A 24825-nucleotide genomic window follows, 5' to 3' on the forward strand; every position below is an offset into this window, starting at 1 on the left:
AAGGCTTCCGCCCTCTCAGCTGCGGGATCTGGGGTGTGCGCCCGCCCCTCCTTCATCTGCGTCATCTCCTGGCTCTCGGGACCTCCGGAACCTGCGCTTGGAAGCAGGTTTTCCCAGGTCGTCACACGGGGAGGCCGGGGCTAAGGAGGAGCTGATTAAACCCAGTTACGATTGACCGGGCGCGGTGGCTCCCACCTGGGATCCCAGCAATTTGGGAGGCCGAGACGAGTGGGTCACCTGGGATCAGGAGTTCGAGACCAGCCTGGCCAACATGGTGAAGCCTCGTCTCTACTAAAAATGCAAAAATTAGCTGGGCGTGTTAGCTGACTTACAGAGTGACACTCAGTCCCAAAGAATAAATAGATGAAAATGAAAAATAAACCCAGTTAGGTTTGAGCACAGGGAGCCCCTTTTCTTTTTGTCGGGGAGGGTCTTAGGACCTGCCCAGCGCGATCAAGCTGCGATTTCAGTTTCTCAAAACTTGGTGTTTGAAATGTCTCTTCCGGATGCTGGACTTGTTCTCTAAGTCTGGAACGGGAATGCTAGATGGGCCCTTCTTTCTTCTTTTATTACTATTATTATTGTTGTTTTGAGATAGTATCTCACTCTGTCGTCCAGGCTGGAGTGCAATGGTGCGATCCTGGCTCACTGCAACCTCCGCCTCCTGGGTTCAAGCGATTCTCCTGCCTCAGCCTCCCAAGTAGCTGGAATTACAGGCACGCGCCACCACGCCCGGCTAATTCCAATTGTTATTTTTATCTTTGTTCCTTTCATGAGACTGCTATTGAAATTACTCCTTCTGATTAACCGCCCGGCCCTCGACCCCTCCCCATCTTTTCTGTGACTCCTTTTGTTTTTGAATGATGCAGTTTTGCTCATTACCCTGTCACCTAATTCTTTTTTTGTATCTTTGGCTCCCCTTTTGTTGTTTGTTTGTTTTGTTTTTAACTCTTTTGACCTCTAGAAAGGTCAAGGCTGAGAGTTGAGGCTGCAGTGAGCCTTTGTTTTTGTCTCTCTTGACCTCTAGTCACTGATTTTCTCAAGCCCCTTCATGTCTTACCTCACCCCCTCACATCCCATAGAAAACGCAAGATCTGGTCAAAGTATAAATTCGTATTTTGTAGGAAATGCTAGCTTAGAGACCCACTTTCCCTCAAAGGGGGTTGCTTAGGTTCTCTTCCACTGGTCAGGGGCAAAATGATTCCATAGTCTTCAAGATAACAGCACTTTCTTCTTCCAAGGCTGAGGCTGTCAAGGGTGAGGCTGTCACCGCCTCCCAAGGAAGTGGAACTACAGGTGTGCACCATCACCCCTGACACATTTTTGTTAATTTATTTTTTTGGTAGAGACTAGGTCCCACTATGTTGCATAAGCTGTTCTCAAACTCTTGCCTCAAGCAGTCCTCCTGCTTTGGCCTCCCAAAGTACTGGGATTACAGGTGAGCCACTGTGCCTGACCAGCCACAAGACTCTATGTTGGGTGTATAGGTGGGAAGTATATCCAGGTCCTCCTCACCATTATTCTGCCTCCAACATTTATGCCATTTTTTTTTTTTTCCTTTGCAACTCAGTTCTCTATGCTTACCAAATGGAATCAGTAAGGTCGGGGAGGCGGGGGTGGAAGTTTGTGTTGAAAACATGGATTCAGAAGCCCCTCCTTAAATTCACTGAGTAAGGATTTTCATAAATGAGGGAGCTGCCCCACACGCCCCTGAGATGGGATGATGGGGGTGCTTGTTCACGACAATACAGTCAGGAGCCCCCCTCCCTGCATTTAGTGAATTGGAATCTCCCAAAATGGTGCTGGGAATTCTATTTAGAAAAGACCATTCACTTTTAATTGGCAAATTTAGTTCATTTACATTGATTACGCTGGCCATCTGTTTGGAGCTAGTTCTTGAGCACTGTTTATTGCTTCTCTGTCCTGTTACTCTAAAAGAGCTTTTATCAGACAGGCTTGGTGGCTCACACCTGTAATCCCAGTGCTTTGGAAGACTAAGGGGAAGGATTGCTTGAAACCAGGAGTTTGAGAACAGCCTGGGAAACACAGAGAGACCCTGTATCTACAAAAAAAAAAAAAGAAAAAAAAAATTTAAGTTAGCCGGGCATGGTGGTGTGCCTCTAGTCCCAGCTACTTGGGAGGCTGAGGTGGGAGAGTCACCTGAGCGCAGGAATTTCAGGTTGCAGTGAGCTGTGATTGCACCATTGCACTCCAGACTGGGTGACAGAGCAAGACCCTGTCTCTAAAAAAATTTTTTAAATAACATTTTTTTTTTTAATCTTTGAGGGCTTCCCAACTGGGATTTCTTGCTGAGCCTCTATCGCACAGATGGAGAAGGCCAGGCCTAGGCCTGGAGGGAGGCGGGCAGGAGACAGTCCAGAAGCAGTTCTGCAGGGAGGTTTAACGGGGTGGAGCAGAGATTGGATCCTTGGAAGAAATTCTATGCTGCTGGGAGTGGAGATTCCTGAGAACTAGCGAGAAAAGAGCTTTGGGTGCGCTTCGGTAAATTATGTAAACACACTGAGCTGTCTTGGGTGCCCAGGATTTGGAAATGGGGCCTGGGGGCAGTAGGAGCTGGTGCTCCAGAAGTCATATTTGCGGGAGGTTGTGGGGATGGAAAGGGTGGGTAAGCCCTGACCCTGAGGGTCTAACATGACTTTCAGCACATGGAGCCTCCATGGGGACTTTGGCTTCAAAGCCATCAAGGTCAAGAGTGTGGCCAAGTGTGGAGACAGAGGTGACTCTCCCCAGTGGATGCTGAAGAACTTAAAGGTGACTCTATGGGCTGGGAACATCCGGCACAGCTGACCCGAAGTACTGGGTCTTGTTCCAATAGCCATGGCGATGGGAAACCAATAGGGGTTAACCGGTTCTCCCTGCCACCCCTTCCTCCCTTTCTTCCTTTTTCTTTTTGCTTCTTTCCTTTCCTTCCTTCCTTTCTTTTTAGAGATGAGGTCTCACCCTGTCGCCCAGGCTAGAGTGTAGTGGCACGATCATAGCTCAGTGTAGTCTTGAACACTTTGGGAGGCCAAAGGCTCAAGTGATCCTCCCACCTCAGCCTCCCAAGTAGGTGGGACTACAGGCACGTGTCACCACACCTAATTATTTAAATTTTATGTGGAGGCAGGGTCTCGCTATGTCGTCCCAGCTGGTCTGAAACTCCTGGCCTCAAGCCATCTTAGTGTCCTAAAGTGCTGGGACTACAGATGTGAGCCATCACACCTGGCCTACTATTTCTTTCTCGACTCAAGAGAATTGGCTGGAGATGGATTTGACTTTTTTGGTCTCTACGCACAGTCTGAATTCTTGGAGGCTGATATGGATTGGATAAATTGAGGACACGTTCTTGAGGTGGTGACAAGGTGGGGCATTGCTCATCACATACCTAGGCTTGGAAGAGTGGGAGGAGCGACCTGTTGCTTGAACCTGGAGACAGAAAGAACTACTGGAAAGACCTCCTTACTCCCAGGAGAGAATGTGCTGGGGACTGAATTGTGTTGCCCTCAAATTCACAGGAATAAGGTTTTTATTCATCCTTTAAAATGAGGTCACAAGAGGGGGCCCTATTCCAATAGGAGTGGGGTCCTTATAAGAAGAGATTAGGGCCGGGCGCAGTGGCTCAGCCTGTCATCCCAGCACTTTGGAAGGCCAAGGCGGGTGGATCACTTGAGGTCGGGAGTTCCAGACCAGCCTGGGCAACATGGTGAAAACCCGCCTCTACTAAATAATACAAAAATTAGCTGGGCGTGGCGGTACACGCCTGTAGTCCCACCTACGAGGGAGGCCGAGACAGGAGAATCGCTTGAACATGAGGCAGAGGTTGCAGTGAGCCGAGATCACACCATTGCACGCCAGCCTGGGCAACGCAACAAGACTCCATCTCAAAAAAAACCCCCAAAAAACAAGAATCAGAGGTAGGACACAGACAGGCACAGGGGATGACTGTGTAAAGACATGGGAAGAGGCGGCAGCTGTGAACCGAGAAACAGGCTCTCCCCAGACACAGATTCTGTCATGCCATGGTCTTGAACATCCAGCCTCTAGAACTGCAAGAAATATTCTTGATGATACCCAGTTTGTGGTATTTTCATTCTAGCAGCCCAGACAATTAAGGCACAGCCTGATTATGCAATGACCTCGCAGCTCAGAGCTGGGGCGGACCCTGCCTGTACAGTGCGGCTTCCATAGCCTGAGTTTGCCCACATCACCTGGGGCATTGGGGACAAAGGAAAACCACTTGAAAACAGTTCCAACGGGAAGCACAGTTCATCCTTGTGGTTTTAAACAATAAACAAACACTATAAATGGGCACCACAGACAAAGCCACATCAGTGTCCGTTTTTATCTTTGGGGCCTATCTCCTGTTCATGTGCAAATCTGTAAGCCACACAGACGCCTTTGCTGGGACTTGGGCTGTTTGGGGCTACAGGGCAGCCTCTTCCAGACCGAGCTGGGGTCCATTGACAGAATCCTCCCCGACTCCAGGAGATACTTTGCCTCTCCAGTTTGGGTGTCTGAGTGATCATTCAATGATTTATTATTACTGTTTGTTTGTTTGTTTATTTTTGATGAGACAGTCTTGCTGTATCACCCAGGCTGGGGTGCAGTGGTACGATCTCAGCTCACTGCAACCTCCGCCTCCCGGCTTCAAGCAATTCTTCTGCCTCAGCCTCCTGAGTAGCTGGGATTACAGGCGTACGTCACCACGCCTGGCTTCTTTTTGTTTTGTTTTGTTTTGATAGAGACAGGGTTTCACCATGTTGGTCAGGCTGGTCTCGACCTCCTGACCTCAAGTGATCTGCCCGCCTCTGCCTCCCAAAGTGCTGGGATTACAGGCGTGAGCCACTGCACCTGGCCAATGTTTATTGTTCATTTCTACTTTTTCTTGCCTTTTTCTTTGTTTTCTTCACAGGGAGAAACTATTCATCCTTATGCAAATAGATATCTTAACATGACGCTGAAGTTTGTTTCATTTTTTTGTTTTCTTTCTTTTTTGAGACAGGGTCTTGCTCTGTTGCCCAGGCTGGGGTGCAGTGGTGCGATCATAGCTCAGTGCAGCCTCCAACTCCTGTGCTCAAATGATCCTCCTGCCTTAGCCTCCTGAGTAGCTAGGACTACAGGTGTGTGCCACCATGCAGGCTAATTTTTTTTATTTTTGTTTTTGTAGAGCTAGAGTTTCATCATGTTGCCCAGGTTGGTTTTGAACTCCTGGCCTCAAGTGATCCTCCCGTGGTGGCCTTCTAAAGTGCTGGGATGACAGCCACCACGGTCAGCTGGTTTGTTTCACTTTGAGTGACAAAATTTAGGAATCGGGGTTCCAGCTTTTCATTGCAGACATTTATTGTGGGCCGTCTTCCCTAAGGCACCAGCAGAGGGGGAATGGGCCACAGCAGGGCTGCAGCCATGGTCTCCAGATGTTGCCCAGCCTGTCCAGCTGCAGAGGAACCGGGCTGAGTGTCCGCTGGTGTTCCCGCACAGCCCGCTGGACTCGTTCCATCACCTGATAGAACACAGGCTCTGAGGCTGGTGTGAGGACGTGGGTCTCAGAAGGGTCTCTTGAGAGGTCAAAGAGCAAAGGTGGATCGTGGTGGAGTACTTTTTCCCCAAAGCATGGGCAGACTTTTCTTCCATAGCAGGCACCGGCTCCCTCTGGCTGGAACACCGGGGTCACAAAGTGGACTTTCCACGTGGTTCCTTCTGGTGGAAAGACAATAATTACCGAGTTGGTATAGAGAGATAGGGCGCAGTGCTGGAGAATGGCATCTTCATAAGGGCTAAAGGGTAGGAATAACCCAAGCGTCCATTGGATGCATTGGATGGACAGATAAACAAAACATCGTACATCTTACATGGAGTACTGTGTAGCTATGGAAAGCAATGACACACTGACACCGGCTGCAACATCAATGAACCCTGAAAATACTATGCTCAGAGAAAGAAGTTACAAAAGAGCACACATTGCATGATTCCATTCATATTGAATGTCAAGGATAGGGAAACACATAAAGACAGGAAGTAGAGTAGTGGTTTCCAGGGCCTGTAGGGTGTGGAATGGGGAGTGACTGCTGATAGGCAGTGTCTGCTTTTGGGGTGATGAAAATGTTCTGGAGCTACACAGACGTGGAGGTTGCGCAACACTGTGAAAGCACGAAGTGCCTGTGAATTGCACTTGGTCAGTTTTTTTTTTTTCTTTTCTTTTTTTTGAGACAGAGTCTTGCTCTGTCGCCCAGGCTAGAGTGCAGTGGTGCAACCTCCGCCTCCTGGGTTCAAGCGATTCTCCTGCCTCAGCCTCACAAGTAGCTGGGATTACAGGAATGCGCCTGTAATTGTTCACAAAGAAGATGAAATCATTTTAAGGTCAGGTGATTAAAACATTTGGAAGCACATCTAGATGCATAAAATAGACTACAAAAGGCTGGACGTGGTGGCTCACACCTGTAATTTCAGCATTTTTGGAGGCCAAGATGGGTGGATTACTTGAACCCAGGAGTTGCCTGGGCAACATACTGAGACCTTGTTTCAATTTAATAAATAAAGAAAAATTGGAGGCCAGGCATGGTGGCTCACACCTGTCATCCCGGCACTTTGGGAGGCCGAGGAGGGTGGATCACTTGAGGCCAGGAGTTCGAGACCAGCCTGCCTAACATGGTGAAACCCCAACTCTACTAAAAATACAAGGAATTAGCCAGGTGTAGTGGTGGGCACCTGTAATCCCAGCTACTCAGGAGGCTAAGGCAGGAGAATCACTTGAACCCGGGAGACTGTGGTTGCAGTGAGCCGAGATCGCACCACTGCACTCCAGCCTGAGCGACAAAGAAAGACTAGTCTCAAAAAAAAATTACAAAAAAATAAGAAAAAAAGGAGACTAGAAAAGTCTTGAACACATGTGTGTGCAAGTATGTGTGTGTGCATGTGTGTATGCGTGCACATACGTGTGTGTGATGATGACAAAAGTTGCACTTCATATAGCACAGGGAAGAAAGAATGAAATACAGCCCATACATGGTGTTTAAACTATGGGTAACAATTCTCCATCGTTTGAAGACGATTGACAGGTGATCTCAGAAGGCATGTCGCTGGAATGAGAGGGACACATACTGACAAAAACCAAATTTAAAAAGCTCGTGGAGAGGCTGGGCGCGGTGGCTTACGCTTGTAATCCCAGCACTTTGGGAGGCCAAGGCGGGCGGATCATCTGAGGTCAGGAGTTCGAGACCAGCCTGACCAACGTGGTGAAACCCCGTCTCTACTAAAAATACAAAAATTAGCTCGGCGCGGTGGTGGGCGCCTGTAATCCCAGTTACCCGGGAGACTGAGACAGGAGACTCGCTTGAACCCGGGAGGCGGAGGTTGCAGTGAGCCGGGTTCGCGCCACTGCACTCCAGACTGGGGACCGATCGAGACTCCACCTCAAAAAAAAAAAAAAAAAAAAAAGCTCGTGGAGAAAAACGGAAGCGCGGAGACGTGGAGATGGACTCTGGAATGCAGCTCCACCCCCAGCCTGTTCTAGGGCACGGTGCTTTCCTCCACAGAGGGACTCTTTCCCGAAGGCTGTTAGGAAGGGGCTCCCCTACTCACTGTCCCGTTGATGCCACCTGGCTGCATGCAGGAACCCCTCACAATAATGCATCAGGAACTCATGGTCTGAGTGCTGGGCTGTTCCCAGGAGCAAGGGCAGAAGGTCTTGGCCGTCAATCACTCTGCAGGAAGGAACATGGCATGGCTCAGGGTTGGAACAGGGACTTTGGACATTTGTCCCTCCAACATCCACCAGTCCCAACCCCAGGTGCTGCACTCTATGTTGTATCAGTGGAGGGAAAGTCCGGGTGTGAGCACAGATGGATGGAAGGCGTGTGTGTGCATTAGCACGCTTAGAAGAAGAATGCAGCAGCGGCCCACGTTAGTCACCACCAAACGTCACCTTTGGCTAAAAAGTAATTAATTGGCCGGGCACGGTGGCTCACATCTGTAATCCCAGCACTTTGGGAGGTCAAGGCAGGTGGATCACCTGAGGTCAGGAATTCGAGACCAGCCTGGCCAACATGGTGAAACCCCGTCCCAGCTAAAAACACAAAAATTAGCCGGGCATGCTGGTGCGTGCCTGTAATCCCAGCTACTCGGGAGGCTGAGGCAGGAGAATCGTTTGAACCCAGGAGGTGGAGGTTTCAGTGAGCCGAGATTGCACCACTGCACTCCAGCCTGGGCGACAGAGTGAGACTCAGTCTCAAAAAAAAAAAAAAAAAAAAAAAAAAAAAGCTGAAAGAGCCAGCGCTCAAAGACTGGAAGGTAACAAAAGCCCACCAAAAGTTCTGCCCAGGCCTTTCCTGGGCCTTGAAGCATGACAAAATAATGAAGGATTCCTAACAGGACCCGTTTAGGATTAAACACGTTTTATTGGGGGTCTGAAGAAACTCCCCAGACCTTCACAATGAAGTTTTATTGAGAGTCTAAAGGAACTCCCCAAACCTCCATGATTTAGCGGGAGACAAGATAAGGGTAATCACCCCAGCACCTGGAACCATTTAGATTAAGTCAATTTACTGAGGCTCCAGAGGAAGGTCCTCAGGACTCACACCTTAATTATAGATTAAAGGAAGTGGAATCACTTATGTCTTTAGATGAGTACACACTTACATGTGGACATACAGCTTAGAAGATATAGCAGCTCTGGAAAAGTTTGTAATTTGGAGTCGGTCTAGTGATAATTTCCAGCCCTTCTCCCCATACCTGGTTACAGAAATAAAACTCCTTTCTTTCCTAGTTCATTTGCATCACGTTATTGGGCCATGAGAATAAGTAGCCCGACCCTCGGATTGGTCTGGGAACAATTTCATGGACGCCTTACTGCAATGCCAGAGTGACATTTTCATTTGTCATACGTGTTGCTGTGTCTGTGCAAAGCTGAATTGTTTCTTTGGGTTGTTCTGTACCTGTCCTGGGGCACCTCACCGCCTGCCAGCTGGACCACGGTGGGGAACACGTCCATCAGACTTGTGGGCTCGCCAATCACTTGGCCGGCCGGGAGCACCCCGGGCCAGCGGAAGATCCCAGGCACGCGGATCCCACCTTCCCATCCTCCCATGCCCTTCCCACCTGTGTTTGAACACAGACAAAAGAAAGTGGTTAAAAAACAGAAATAGATGCTCAGCCTGGCTGCTTTCACTTTCCTGCATGTTTCACTTGTTTTAAGTTTCTCTCTCCCTGAGTCTCTCAGTTTCTCCCTCTTTGTTTTAGTGACATTAAAACATCCAATCTCATGTAGTTCCCCTGTAGAGGTTTGATTTTATATTTTTTATTAACCTTGTTATTGGTTAGTGTGCATTGGATTAAGTTAGGTCCTTCACTGCAAATGACTGTTGTCCTTATAAGAGGAGACACAGACGCAGAGCAGAAGGCCACGCGGAGACGGAGGCAGACTGGAGTGGTGTGTCCACAAGCCCAGGGACACCCGGGGCCCCCAGGCGTTGGCAGAGGCAGAGAGGAGCCTCCCCTAGGGCTGCTGGAGGGCACATTTCCCTGAGACACCTTGATCTCAAACTCCTGGTCTCCAGGGCCAGGACAGGATAAATTCCTGTTGTTTAAACTGCCCCAGTTTATAATACTGACGTTCTTCATGGCACAGAGAACCAGACTGGGTAGAGGATACATTAACATCAATGGCAATGAGATAAAGGTTTCTGAGGAGTCAGGCCTTCAATGTGAAGTTGTTTCGGGAAGGCATTAGTGGATGTAGCTGGCATTTATATATCCCGTTTTACATGTGTACTAGACTGATGGATCCATCTACTTCAAAGCAAATATACATCATAGGTATATTTGCCAACATCAGCCTACAAAGGTTCTTTCAAGGACTGAAAAATAAAGCTCTGTAAGCAGGGAGATGACAAAATGTGTAAGCACAACAGTGTGAAGTCATGTACACAGGGCAGCACATTTTAGAATCTTTGTGGGACATGAAATAATGGCGTGCTTGGAAACAATGGAATCCAGGTTTGAATATAATGTGGCCAGCTAGGTGTCTACCCTTCTTCCTTTTTTTTTTTTTTGAGACAGAGTCCTACTCTGTCACCCAGGCGAGAGTGCAGTGGCACAATCTCAGCTCACTACAACCTTCACCTCCCAGGTTCAAGCAATTCTCCTGCCTCAGCCTCCTCAGCTGGGATTACAGGCGTGTGCCACCACGCCTGGCTAATTTTTGTATTTTTAGTAAAGATGAGGTTTCACCATGTTGGCCAGGCTGGTCTCAAACTCCTGACCTCAAGTGATCTGCCTGCCTCGGTCTCCCAAAGTGCTGGGATTACAGGTGAGAGCCACTGCGCCTGGCCTTATCCTTCTTGGATGCATTGTCTGAAGGTAAAATTCAAACCTGAGTCCATACAATAGAATATATTCAGCCATGGAAAGGAATGAAACATTTCCACAACACAGATGAACCTCAGAAACATCACGCTAAGTAAAAGAAACCATTCACAAGAAAACCCACATATTGTATGATTTCATTTACATAAATGTCTAGAGTAGGAAAATACACAATGATACAAAATAATGTTGTGGCCAGGCATGGTGGCTTACGCCTGGAATCCCAGCACTTTGGGAGGCCCAGCTGGGAGGGCTGCTTGAGTTCAGGAGTTTCAGACTAGCCTGGGCAACATAACAAGACCCTATCTTTACAAAAAATAATTTAAAAAATTAAATAGTAAACAAACCAAAAACAAGTTTTTGGGTGATGGATGTTAGCACGGGGGACAGGGAGTGACTGCTATGAGTACAGGATTTTTTTGTGAGGTGGTGAAATGTTCTGAAAATAAACAGTGGTGGGCCACATGATGATGGTTACACAACTTGATAATCTAAAAACTCCTTAATTATGCACAAAAACGTGGCAGGCCAGGTCTCACTAACGCAGGCCTCCGTAACAACTGTTTCAGCACTGCCCGAGTGGTGAAGTTACATCTTAAAAGCTGAAACCGCCAGCGCCCTCATGCAAAGGCTGGGATGTAATAAAAGCCCCCCAAGAGTTCTGCCCAGGCCTCTCCTGGGCCTTGAAGCGTGACAAGATAACAAAGGAATTCTTAGCAGGATCCGTTTAGGATTAAACAAGTTTTATTGGAGGTCTGAAAAAACTCCCCAGACCTCCGTGATTTAGCAGGAGACAAGGTAAGGATAATCAGCTCTGGCACCTGGACCTATTCATTTATTTATTTATTTTATTATTTTTGTTGTTGTTGAGATGGTGACTTCCTCTATTGCTTAGGCTGGAGTGCAGTGGCACGATCTCAGCTCACCGCAACCTCCACCTCCCAGGTTCAAGCGATTCTCCTGCCTCAGCCTCCCGAGTAGCTGGGACTACAGGCGTGTGCCACCATACCCAGCTAATTTTTGTATTTTTAGTAGAGACGAGGTTTCACCATGTTAGCCAGGTTGGTCTCAAATTCCTGACTTCAGGTGATCTGCCCGCCTCGGCTTCCCAAAGTGCTGGGATGACAGGCGTGAACCACCATGCCCGGCCACCTGGACCCATCTAGATTAAGTCAATTTACTGGGGCTCCAGAGGAAGGTCTTCAGGACTCAGACCTTAGTTATAGATGAGAAGTTAATCGCTAATGTCTTTAGATGAATGCACACTTACACGTAGACATACAGCTTAGAAGGTATAGAAGCTCTGGAGAACTTTGTAATTGTGAGTTGGTCAGGCAATAACGTCCAGGCCTCCTCCCTGTAACCGGTCACAGAAATAAACTCCCTCCTCTCCCAGGTCATCTGCATCTCAGTTTTGAACCACCAGAATAAGCAGCCTGACCCTCAGTTTGGTCCAGGAACAAAAATTCAAACTGAGTATGTCAAATTATCACTTTTGCCCTGGAGAGGAAAAATCACTGTCCTTGAGCAATAATATTGACCCTCCTGGAAGAGACTGCCCTGTTGGGAATTGCGGGGAAGAGATAAACTTGCAAGATGAGGATCTGGGAGCATCTTAGCCTCACCTTTATAAATTCCATTCCAGCCACCGTACTGGGTGCGTCCAAGTTGATTCTCTAGGGAACCCCCATGATCTGATGTAAAATAAATGAGGGTGCTGTTGGTCAAACCTTCCATATCCAAAGTGTCAAGGATCTGTCCTGCAAAGAACAGATGTTTTTGAGGCCGTCGAAATAGAAAAATATCAGAAATGAAGCCCGAAGTGTATGCTTTAGCATTTGGAGGCTATCCACAAGAATGAATCCTTAGTTTTAACGCATAATGGAAGTCAGTTGTTTAATTTTGATATCATTTGTTGGAGATTGATGTCTGACTTTATGTGCACCCCATCCTTTGCTCAGAATTTTAGGCAACCTACAAGGACAAAATATCAAAAACTTAAAAGTGTGGCATGTAGGCTGGGCGCAGTGGCTCACACCTGTAATCCCAGCACTTTAGAAGGTCAAGGCAGGAGGATCATTTGGGGTCAGGAGTTGGAGACCAGCCTGGCCAAGATGGTGAAACTACATCTCTACTAAAAATACAAAAATTACCCGGGCGTGGTAGCACATGCCTGTAGTACCAGCTACTTGGGAGGCTGAGGCAGGAGAATAGCTTGAACCCGGGAAGTGGAGATTGCCATAAGCCGAGATCACACCACTGCACTCCAGCCTGGGTGACAGAGTGAGACTTGGTCTCAAAAAAAAAAAAGAAAAAAAAAAGTGAGGCATGTGAACATTCCAGAGAAGGAAGCATAGGCTGAAAATGCAGACCAGTCCTCAACAGTGATGCTGAGCTTCTTGCAGTCACACACGAGGGCACTCGTGTCATTAATGCCACTCACAGTTGGCCGGGCACAGTGCCTCATGCCTGAAATCTCAGCAATTTGGGAGGCTGAGGCAGGAGGCTCATTGAGCCTATGAGTTTAAGACTAGCCTGAACAACATAGCAAAAACTCGTCTCTACAAATAATAAAAAAATTAGCCGGGTGTGGTAGCGCACACCTGTGGTCCCAGGTACTGGGGAGGCTAAGGTGGGAGGATTGCTTGAGCCTGGGAAACTAGGGTGCAGTGAACCGTGGTTGCACCACTGCACTCCGGCCTGGGTAAGAATGAGACCCTGTCGACCAGGCGCAGTGGCTCACGCCTGTAATCCCAGCACTTTGGGAGGCCGAGGCGGGCAGATCATGAGGTCAGCAGTTCGAGACCAGCCTGGCCAACATAGTGAAACCCCATCTCTACTAAAAATACAAAAGTTAGCGAGGCATGGTGGCAGGTGCCTGTAATCCCAGCTACTCTGGAGGCTGAGGCAGGAGAATCGCTTAAACCTGGGAGGCAGAGGTTGCAGTGAGCCGAGACCGTGCCATTGCACTCCAGCCTGGGCAACAGAGTGAGACACCATCTCAAAAAAAAAAAAAAAAAAAAAAAATGAGACCCTGTCACACACACACACAATTAACTTTTTCTCCTTCCTTGCCTAGCTTGTTAAGGAAACAAAATGTTTTAAAAACACATCTTTCACCCAGATATCTGACGGCAATTATTCTGAGGATCCTGGGATTCTCAAGCCCACCACCACCTAAACCCTGGGATTCCTAAGTTCTTTTCTGGGAGGCAGGGATGTGCTGTGCCCATATACAGGTACTCACCCAGCCCTGACTCACTCAAGCGATATTCCCCTTCCATCCTGTTCTAAACCCAGGAAATATGATGAGTGAATGAGGCAAAACAATCCAGACCCACAGGAGTTTACATTCTCCTGGGGGAACATGGAAAATCGACCCACCTAACACATGGTCATGAAGAGAAACAATGGTGGTGCTGTGTTAGGAAAAAAAGAAGAAAGAAGACAGAAAGAAGAAAGAAGAAGAAGAGGAAGAAGTGGAAGAGGAAGAAGAAGAAGGAGGAGGAGAAGGAGGAGAAGGAGAAGAAGGAGGCTGAGGAGGAGAAGGAGGAGAAATATGAAGAAGAAGAAGAAGAAGAAGAAGAGGGGGAGGAGGAGAAAGGAGGGGGAGGAGGAGAAAGGAGGAAGAGGAGGAGGAAAACAAAGGCAAAACAAAAAAGGACCACAGGAGAATGGGGGAGAAGATGATTGGGGAGGAGCTACGTTAGGGGTGAGTCAGGGCAGGCTCTGAAGAGGAGCCAGCGAAGCCTGAGGAAGCATTCCAGGAGGGAACAGCAGGTGTGGAAGCCCTGACAGGGGACAAATGTGAAAGATACTGTGTGGTGTCCACGTGGCCAGAATGCAGCAGGTGGGGAGGACAAAGGGGATGGGTGGAGATCAGACGAGGATCTGGGCAGCAGCAGGTCATGGGGCTTTTGTAGGCGAGAGGAGGAGATGTAGTCCTATTTTCAGTGCAGGGAGCCACTAGCCACTCTACAGCAGAGAGGAATTTTCTCTGCTCCTTCTTTCATTTGTCTACCACACGACGATAGGATGTAGACATCTTTGGGGCCAAAATTCTGTATGCCACTTGGGAATTAAGACATGGAAATCTCTGAGGTCATTATTGTATCTAACACATGGGGATTAATACGTGGACATCTTTGGAGTCATTATTCTGTCTTCCACATGGGAATTAGGATGTGGACATCTTTGGGGTCATTATTCTGTCTCCCACATGGGGATTAGAAAGTGGCTACCTTTGGCCATTTTTCTGTCTACCATATCAAGATTAGGACGTGGACGTCTTTGCAGCCATTATTCTGTCTAGGGAGTGGACAGCTTTGGGGCTATCATTCTTTCTGCACATGGGATTAAGACGTGGACATCTTTGGTCGAATAGCAATGCCTTCCATGCACGTGTTATGGAATTCACTCTCTGCTAATGGAGTGAAGATCTGTCCTATAATATTTTGGACTCTTAAAATCCAGTCGCACTGCAATCGCTATTCTGCCTCTTCTGTCTTTAACCTTCTCGTTCTTTGTTTCCTTTCCTGCTTCTGTTGCTGGAGGGGAAGCAGCCCGTTTTCCCTGGAAGGGCACTTACCTACCATCCAGTCCATCTCCTCTACGTTGTCCCCATACAGCCCGTGGAGACTCTTCCCGAGGAAGGTCTCCATAGTGATAAGAGGGATGTGGACGTGCAAAAAGGAAACAAAGAGGAGGAAAGGCCCATGCTTATTCCTAAAAATAAATACAAAGCAATTAAGGTTACTTTTTTGGTAAAACAGAGATTGAAGTCCTGTAGATACTAAATATGGATCTCACTTGTCACATCCTTACTCAAATGTCTTCTCAACTCTGCTCACCAAAAAGAAACACTCAAAACTCCTCTTCAACAGAAAAATAATTCTTATGTTTAACAATCTTCCTTTTTTTGTTGTTATTTTTTTTTTTTTTTTTTTTTTTGAGACGGAGTCTCGCTGTGTCTCCCAGGCTGGAGTGCAGTGGCGTGATCTCGGCTCACTGCAAGCTCCGCCTCCCGGGTTCACGCCATTCTCCCGCCTCAGCCTCCCAAGTAGCTGAGACTACAGGCGCCCGCCACCACGCCCGGCTAGTTTTTTGTATTTTTAGTAGAGACGGGGTTTCACCATGTTAGCCAGGATAGTCTCGATCTCCTGACCTCGTGATCCACCCGCCTCGGCCTCCCAAAGTGCTGGGGTTACAGGCTTGAGCCACCGCGCCCGGCCTTTTGTTGTTATTTTAAAGACAGGGCCTTGCTCTGTTACCCAGGCTGGAGTGCAGTGACATGATCTCAGCTCACTGCAGCCTCAATCTCCCAGGCTCAAGTGATCCTCCCACCTCAGCCTCCCAAGTATCTGGGGCCACAGGCATGTGCTAACAGGCCCAGCTAATTTTTTTTTTTTTTTGGTAGAGACAGGGTCTCACTATGTTTACTAGGGTGGTCTTGAACTCCTCGGCTCACATGACCTGCTCCTGCCCATCTCGGCCTTCCAAAGTGCTGGATTACAGGCGTGAGCCACCATGCCTTTCTGGTCTGTTACCTCTCTCTCTCTCTTTTTCTTTTTTTTTTTGAGATGGATCCTGGCTCTGTCGCCCAGGCTGGGGTGCAGTGGCATGATCTCAGCTCACTGCAACCTCTGCCTCCTGGGTTCAAGCAATTCTCCTGCCTCAGCCTCCCAAGTAGCTGGGATCACAGGCATGCGCCACAACGCCCATCCTGTTTAAGACTCATTAACATCATGAATTTTCCCTTCCCTTCTGAAATCTATTTAAAAATCCACACTGGGCCAGGCGTGGTGGCTCACACCTGCAATCCCAGCATGTGGGGAGGCTGAGGCAGGAGCATTGCTTCAGCCTAGGAGTTCAAGACCAGCATGGGAAACAGCAAGACCCCATCTCTATTAAAAATACAAAAATTAGCGGGGTGTGGTGACATACACCAGTACTCCCGACTGCTCGGGAGGGTGGGGCGGGGGGATTGCTTGACCCTGGGAGGAGGAGGTTGCAGTGAGCTGAGATTTCACCACTGCACTTCAGCCTGGACAACCGGAGTGAAATCCTATCTCAAAATAAACAAATAAATAAATAAAAAACCATACTGATTTAGTGCATCTTTTTTCCCCTGAATATTATTATGTTCTAACTCTACATACTTAATGCAAAGTTAAAAGAACTGCAGGTTACTGTCTGACATGACTTTTATTTTGTTCAGTTATTTCAATATATATTTTTGACCTCAAGCCTTAACTTATAGAATAAGTGGTGTTGCACATTCAATTTTCTTATAATTGCTATCACGTAGTGAGGATTAGGACATAAAATAGTTATAAAAAGCACACTTTAAAAATGAGGCATATTGGGTTATTAATATTATTTTCATTGTCCTCCTTGAAAGTAGTGCTTTAGCTTCTCCCTCCCTTCACCTGGCCTTCATGGTCTAATCTAGAACCTTAAAGAATAAGAGCAATGGTGAAGGTGTTAGCCTTAATTAGAACACATCAGGCTGGGCATGGTGTCTCATGCCTGTAATCTCAGCACTTTGGGAGGCTGAGGCAGGAGGATAGGCTGAGCCCAGGAGTTCAAGACCAGCCTGGGCAACATAGCCAGATCCTGTCACATTAAAAATCAAAAAGAATGCAACAGTCTTGCCTGCTTTAATTTGCAAGCTAATTGTCAATGTCCTTTCTGTCATACATTAGGTATTGCCAGGATGACCTCTCTAAGAGGCTGGGTGCGGTGGCTCATGCCTGTAATCCCAGCACTTTGGGAAGCTGAGGTGGGTGGATCACTTGCGGTCAGGAGTTCAAGACCAGCCTGGCCAACATGGCAAAACCCATCTCTACTAAAAATATGAAAGTTATCTGGGCATGGTGGTGCATGCCTGTAATCCCAGTTACTTGGAAGGCTGAGGGATGGGAATCACTTGAACTCAGGAGCAGAGGTTGCAGTGAGCCAAGATTGCACCACTGCACTCCAGACTGGGCCACAGCTTGAGACTCTGTCTCAAAAAAAAAAAAAAAAAAAAAATATATATATATATATATATATATATATATATATATATATATATGAATGTTGTAGGAGATGATGACAACCTCACTGTCACCAGGTAAGGTGACTTTTGATGGTATCCTCATCTTTCCTAGAATGCCCTTGGCGAGCATGAAAATAGCTGTGTAGTGTTGAGAACCCTTTTCATCCTATTTCTCCTGGTCCCACACAGGAAGTCTCCCTGCCATACAGTTGACTGCAGGCTAAGTTCTGCCATAAGACATCTGACTTCTGATGACAGACATTTTTAAAATTTATAATTTATTATAAAGCCCTTCAGGTGATGCAGTTTACTTAAATAGTGCCTGTGGTGATCCGAGGATGCCAATGGAGTAAGACTGACCCTAGAGTAACAGCAAATTCCAGCTGACCTGTAACAATTTCTTTTTGAGACAAGGCCTTGCTCTGTCACCCAGGCTACCTTCATAGCCTCACTACATAGCCATAACCTCCTGGGCTCAAGTGATCCTCCTGCCTCAGCCTCCCAAGTAGCTGGGCCTACAAGTGCATGCCACCACAGCCAGCTAATTTTTAAAATCTTTGTAGAAATGGGGTCTTGCTGTGTTGTCCAGGCTGGTCCCTAACTTCTGGCCTCAAAATATCCTCTTTCCTCAGTCTTCTGAGTAGCTGGCATAACAGGTGTGTACCACTATACCCAGCTCAGCAGTAACAATGTTTTAATGGACACAAGGCAAGTCACAAGGCTCCACTGACCCTCATCTATGCCCCATTTTTACCAAAAAATTGTCCTTCTAGGTCATGGCTATCCCATTCTTCAAATGTCAATTAAAGAAGAGGCTTTTTTTTTTTTTCTTTGAGACAGGTTTTCCCTGTGTCACCCAGGCTGGAGTGCAGTGATGTGGTCTCAACTCACTGCAACCTCCACCTCCCAGGTTCAAGTGATTCTCCCACCTCAGCCTCCAGAGTAGCTGAGATTACAGGCACGCACCACCACACTGGGCTAATTTTTGTATTTTTAGTAGAGACGGGGTCTCACCATGTTGGCCAGGCTGGTCTTGAACTCCTGACCTCAGGTGATCCTCCCACCTTGGCCTCCAAAACAGCTGGGATTACAGGCATGAGCCACCATGCCTGACTGAAGAAGACTATTTAGGATGCATTTTCATTCCCAAGCTGAGTGCTTGGAGGAAGCTGACACTTTTCTGCTGACCTTTTGAGAAAGGACGCGACCTCCCGCAGAATAAGGGGCGTCGTTTTTTGGAAGCGCATGGGTTGCTCCGTGATGGTGTGGTTTCTCATCAGCAAGCAGTCGGCATGGACAATCAGAGCACCCACAAAATAGGAGCCTGCGAGGAGGAGGACGGCCCAAAGCGCTGACCAGATGACCGGCGTCCACGAGACGGGTATCAGGTGTGTGAGCTTCCCTGCTACCAGTGTGAGGGCAACCAGGGCCAGGACTTGGAAGAGGAAGTTGAGTTTTTGTTCCAGGTTGACACGCTTCTCTGAGAGTTCCCAGTGGGCGCAATCACCCATCAAGGAGAAAGGCATTCCGTAGAAATGGTCAAAGCCATGGTGGAGGGGGTGGTGGCAATGATCGCTGGCTGACTCACAGTTGAGACCCAGATGCCACTTTCCTGAGAGGCAAAAAGGATGTTGATGTGACAAGCATCTGAGCACAACTGGACATGTCGATATTGACTGTTTGTCGCATTCCTGATACTCTGTTAGACACTGAGGGGCCGGGAGATTGCAGAGAAGTGTGGGCAGCACTAGCTGTTACTTGCACCCCGCAATCTGGCCTCATCGTTTCAGGGGAATGAGGACCCCGTGTGTCAGCTTTAACCAAAATATGAGTTACCTGTGACAGGTGGAACAAATTACTGTAAAACTGTTCACTTAATACAGCAGAAATGTATCCTCTCCCAGTCCTAGAGACCAGGAGTCTGAGATCGAAGTGTCTCCAGGCCACACTCAAATTGGAGGCTCTAGGAGAGGATCCTTCCTGCCTCTCCCAACTCCTGAGGGCTCCAGGCCTCCCTGGGCTTGTGGTCGCATCCCTCCAGTCTCCGTCTCCATGTTTCCATGGCGTTGTCCTCTGTGTGTGTCTGCGACCTAATCTCTTGTCTTTATAGGGACAGCAGTCTTTGCAGTAGGACCCACCGTAGAGACCTCATCTTTACTTGATTATATCTGCAATGACTGTTGTGAGCTGGATCCTGGCCTGCCTCAAATTTCTGAGTTGAAGCCCTAACACCCAGGACCTCAGAATGTGACTGTGTTTGGAGACAGGGTGTTCAAAGAGATAAGTAAGGTAAAATGAGGTCATTGGTTTGGCACTGATACGGTTTGGCTGTGTCCTCATGCAAATCTCACCTTGAATTGTAATAATCCCTATGTGTCAAGGGTGGGGCCGGGTGGAGATAATTGGATCATGGAGGTGGTTTCCCCTATACTGTTCTCACGGTAGTGAATGAGTCTCACAAGATCTGATGGTTTTATAAATGGGAGTTCCCCTGCACATGCCCTCTTGCCTGCCGCCATGTAAGACATGGCTTTGCTTCTCCTTTGCCTTCCACCATGATTGTGAGGCCTCCCCAGCCATGTGAAACTGGGAGTCCATTAAACCTCTTTTCTTCATAAATTACCCAGCCTTGGGTATGTCTTTATTAGCAGCGTGAGAACAGACTAATACAGGCCCTAATCTGATAGAACTTGTGTCCCATAGGAAGAGGATATTAGGGCACAGACACATGCATACTCTCTCCAGAAGCTCTAGGGAGGATCCTTCCTGCCTCTCCCAGCTGTGGGTGGCTCCAGCCATCCCTTGGCTTGTGGTCACATCACTTTAATCACACTGCTTTCTCCTCTCTGTGGCCCAATCTTCCTGTACCTCCATGTTAAATGAAGCCTTGTCCTTGCACAGTGGGCCCAGCTGGATAATTCAGGATCATTTTCTCACCTCAAGATCATTCACTTAATCACATTTACAAAGACTCTTTTTGCATATAAGCTAATATTTGCTAGATTCAGAGGTTAGGGCCTGACATCTCTGGGGACCATTATTTAGTCTATCGCACCTTGTTCTGCAGTGCAATGATGAAGGCCAGAAAGCACCATGTGATATCATCAGCATGGGCAGAAGACTTCTGGGCTTTGGAATTGTCCTCTCTCTGAGAAACCACTATCATAGTGGCCATGGTTGAAGTCGGTGGTGGGTTTCGCAAGGCGCACCTTTCAAATTCAGTCAAAGCATAGTCTTTGCTTCCATGCGGCCACTACTATGGTGTTGACAAAGAGATGTCAACCACTCCAGTGCTGTCTGCCATCTGGAAAACCTCATGATTGCCCAGTGAATATCCCATAAGGATAGACTCTTCTGTTTTAGAAAAATTATAGTTGGCCGGGCATGGTGGTTCACAACTATAATCCCAGTCCCTTGAGAGGCCGAGGTGAGAGGATTGCTTGAGCCCAGGATTGCTTGAGACCAGCCTGGGTAGCATGGGAAGACCCTGTCTCTACAAAAAAAAAAAAAATAGAAAAGATTAACCAGGCATGGTGGTGCAAGCCTGTAGTGCCAGCTGCTTGGGAGGCTAAGGTGGGAGGATCACTTGAGTCCAGGAGGTCGAGACTGCAGTGAGCCATAACCGCACCATTGCCCTGTAGCCTGAGTAACAGAGTGAGTGCCCTGTCTCAAAAAAACAAAATGTCTATTGGAGAAAATGCACCTTTGTGTGACAGTGATGACTGAATCTCCCCAGATTTTTTTTTTTTTTTTGGTAAAAAATTAAAGAACATTTTATAATTTTTAATTTTTAGAAATATATAATTTATTGAATTTTATATTCATTGTATCCACTAGTCATGTTGTTTGTTATCAATAAATGGAACTATTGATAAAAATCATTACTATAACACAATAATGATAATGGCAACTTGGTCTCCTCTCAAGGAACTATTGCCATTAATTTTGTTTTTCATCCAATACATAACATGCTTTGTTGACTTGTAGAAGAATAACCATGTTAGTTATGGAAGCTGACAGGGAGGTATAATTCTAGTAGACATCTTCCTACACACTGAAGGGAAAAATAGGTAGCATTACAGACCTTTTTGATAAAATAATGTATTTTTTCTTATTTTTTTTTATCATGGTCTACGAGAACATTGTGTGAGATGCCAAATATTTCATTAAGGCGATGTTCCTTTTCTTTCTTTCTTTTTCTTTTTTTGTAGAGACAGGGTTTCGCCATGCTGCCCAGGCTGGTCTCATACTCCTGGCCTCAAGCGATCCACCCACCTTGGCCTCCCAAAGTGCTGGGATTACAGGCATGAGCCACCGCGCCTGACCAGAGTCACTTTTGTAAAGGCACTAATCCCACATATGAGGCTCCACCTTCACAACCTCATCACCTCCCAAAGGCTTCACCTCCTGACTCCATTACCTGGGGGGTAAGAGTTTCAACACAGGAATTTTAGGGGGACACAAACATTTAGATCACAGCGCTAAACTAGCTCAATTGATCCATAAACCAACCATGAAAGAGCTGAAGGTGTTCAGTCTAAGACACTAATGTCTAAGACACAAAGTCCATGTGAAGGGCGGGAGAGGATCCCACAGAACAAAGCAGCGATTGCGTGTTGTGCAACAGAGCTTGGAGCGTATGCCATAGGCATGAGCACATTTTATTTCTTTTTTAAATTTATTATTATAATTATTTTTTTGTAGAGGTGGGGTCTTGCCATGTTGCCCAGGTGGGTTTCAAACTTCTGGGCTCAAGCACTCTGTCCACCTTGGCCTCTCAAAGTACTGGGATTATAGGCACGAGCCACCTTGCCTGATCTGGTATTTCTTGAGTATCTACTTTGCAGTAAACAACCTGGAAAGTAACATGGTTCCTAGATATATGCAGCTTTCTGTCTAGTGGAAAATCCCACAGCACCTCACCCATTTTCCTTTCCAAACTTTTTAGCTGAATGTCCCTTCCATATAAAAGTCATGCGCGTACCACTTTTAAAAACGTACATACCTATGAGTCCAGTGGCATAGCCTTTCTCTTTCAATATTTTTGCAAAAGTTGTCTCATTTGTTGGAAGACCTCCAGATGCTCCAGTCCATTGAAGAACACGGTAACCAATGCTGGAAACCATCCCTTTGAGCAATTATTAAGAAAAAGAACTACTGTTACACATTTTTTTTTCTGTTTGTTACTTATTATTTATTTAAAAATAGAACGCTTGGTAAAAATCTCTCTTACTTAAAATTAAATTGAAAATGGACTTCCTATATGACTTTGCCTAGTGGACTGCATTTTTGGCAGCAAAGTAAATGATTAATTTGTTGAAAACGTTAGTGAGAAGATGGACTTTCCCGTTATGTGCAGGTTATAAGTAATATAATTCAGTGAAAAAGGAATAAAAACTTACAATGTTTTTTTTTGTGTGTTAATTAATTTATTTAGAGATGAGGTCTTGTTCTGTCGTCCAGGCTGGAATGCAGTGGTGTAATCAATGCCCACTGCAGTCTCGACCACCTGGGCTCAAACGAGCCTCCCACCTCAGTTACCTGAGTAGCTGGGACTACAGGTGCGCACCACCACACCTGGCTAATTTTAAAATTTTTTGCAGAGACAGGGTCTCACTCTGTCACCCAGACTTGAGTGCAGTGGCATGACTATAGATCACTGCAGCCTTGAACTCCTGGGCTCAACTGATCCTCCCACCTCAGTCTCCCAAGCAGCTGGGACTACAGGGGCACACCACCATGCCTAGCTAATATTTTTAAATTTTTTGTAGAGATGGGATCTCACTATGTTGCCCAGGCTGCTCTTGAACTCCTAGACTCAAGTAAATCCTCCCACCTCAGCCTCCTAAAGTGTTGGGATTAGAGTCATGAGCCATTGTGCCTGACCTAAAAATGATTTTATAATTTCATCAAACTCTTGATATAATCCAAAGGTTCTCAAACTTGTCTGCCCATTGGAATCGTGTGGGGAGCTTCAAAATATTCTGATGCCTGGTTATCACCCCAGGGGTGCTAATTTTTATCAGTCTTGGGTGGAACTTGGGCTTTCGGATGGTAGGAATATCCTCTGGATGATTCTAACGTACTGACAAGGTTGGTAGCCACTGATAAAATTTTATTCTGCTCTCTGGACATTCCAAATCTTTACCCAAGTGTTCGTTTGTATGTTTTGAGACAGCGTCTTGCTCTGTCACCCAGGCTGGAGTGCAGTGGCGTGATCTCGGCTCACTGCAACCTCCACCTCCCGGGTTCAAGCAATTATCCTGCCTCAGCCTCCCAAGTAGCTGGGACTACAGGCACTCATCATCACACCCAGCTAATTTTTGTATTTTTAGTAGAGACGGGGTTTCCCCATGTTGGCCAGGCTGCTCTCGACCTCCTGACCTCAAGTGATCTGCCTGCCTCAGCCTCCCAAAGTGCTGGGATTACAGGCATGAGCCACCACACCCAGCCTCTACCCAAGTGTTTTAAAATGTAGGTGTTACGTATCATTATTATTATTATTAAAGTTTTATCATTATTTAGCTATGGCAAGGCCAACAGATCAGGAGATGACTGTCATTGGAGAGATAGTTTATTACTCACAGTTCTTGATAGTTTATTACTCACAGTTTAAGAGGAGGCAGGGGTGAGCCATGCTGTGTGATTATATGGGGAAGCTTCAGGGTTGGTCAGGAGGCAGAGGGAGTGAGGGGAAAGCATGGGAAAAGCCTTTCTTATTTATTGTTTTTCTTTTTTGGAAAGCAATTGGCAAGGTAGGGTAAGTCGGCTTAAGACTGGCCAGTTTGTACAATTTCCGTGGGCTTTCATCTGTAGGGGCTGTCCCTAGAAAGCTGGTACCTGATTCTGGGGGCATTAGGGCAAAGAGAGAGTGGCCCCATATATGAAAACCTCATAAAGGTGATGGTTAGGGGGTGTGTGCTCTGGATTGATTGGTTTATCTATGAAAGGTGCACTCCCAAGTGACTTGTTTGCTGTCTCTAAGAACTGGCTAGCCCTGGGAGGGCCAGTCCTGCCAAGGTCAGCAAAGCCCTAAGATGTCAAAGCATCAGAATATAAAAGCTGCCTGGGCACGGTGGCTCACGCCTGTAATCCCAGCACTCTGGGAGGTCAAGGAAGGGGGATCTTTTGAGCCCAGCATTTCAAGATCAGTATGGGCAAGATAGAGAGAGACACTCCCGCCCCACCAATCTCTATTTAAATTAAAAAAAACAAACCTAATAAAAAAACCAAAATGTACAAACTAAAAACTATGATTAATACACCAGGCCGCACCCTAGCGCAGTTGAAAGAGAGACTAACCTGATCGAACAGGGTATCTGCCCGTGAGGAAGGCAGCTCTGCTCGGGGTGCACAAAGATGCCGCAGAGATGTGTTGGGTCAGCTTCACGCCGTCCTCTGCAAGGCGGTCAATATTTGGAGTCCTA

General features: G+C 46.9%; 1 protein-coding gene across 12 annotated transcripts in view; it reads right to left on the reverse strand.

The window, feature by feature from the left end:
• Window positions 1-5315: 5315 nt before the first annotated feature.
• The window catches only part of ARSL (arylsulfatase L), a 31883-nt gene continuing 12373 nt past the window's right edge, over window positions 5316-24825 (reverse strand). For 6 of the 12 annotated variants that reach the window (XM_028842190.2, XM_001116129.5, XM_077988212.1 and 3 more), the window contains 8 exons: window positions 24701-24822; window positions 22404-22526; window positions 18587-19010; window positions 14948-15084; window positions 11985-12119; window positions 8931-9093; window positions 7579-7700; window positions 5316-5697 (listed from right to left, as the gene is read on the reverse strand). In XM_028842190.2, coding sequence (XP_028698023.1) covers window positions 5339-5697; window positions 7579-7700; window positions 8931-9093; window positions 11985-12119; window positions 14948-15084; window positions 18587-19010; window positions 22404-22526; window positions 24701-24822 — 1585 coding nt within the window. In that variant the 3' untranslated portion in view covers window positions 5316-5338. The remainder of the gene's footprint in view (window positions 5698-7578; window positions 7701-8930; window positions 9094-11984; window positions 12120-14947; window positions 15085-18586; window positions 19011-22403; window positions 22527-24700; window positions 24823-24825) is intronic. The other 6 variants (XM_077988206.1, XM_015126894.3, XM_077988208.1 and 3 more) reach the window with 3 other exon arrangements.

This window comes from Macaca mulatta, chromosome X (assembly GCF_049350105.2).
Source record: "Macaca mulatta isolate MMU2019108-1 chromosome X, T2T-MMU8v2.0, whole genome shotgun sequence".
Lineage (NCBI taxonomy): Eukaryota > Metazoa > Chordata > Mammalia > Primates > Cercopithecidae > Macaca > Macaca mulatta.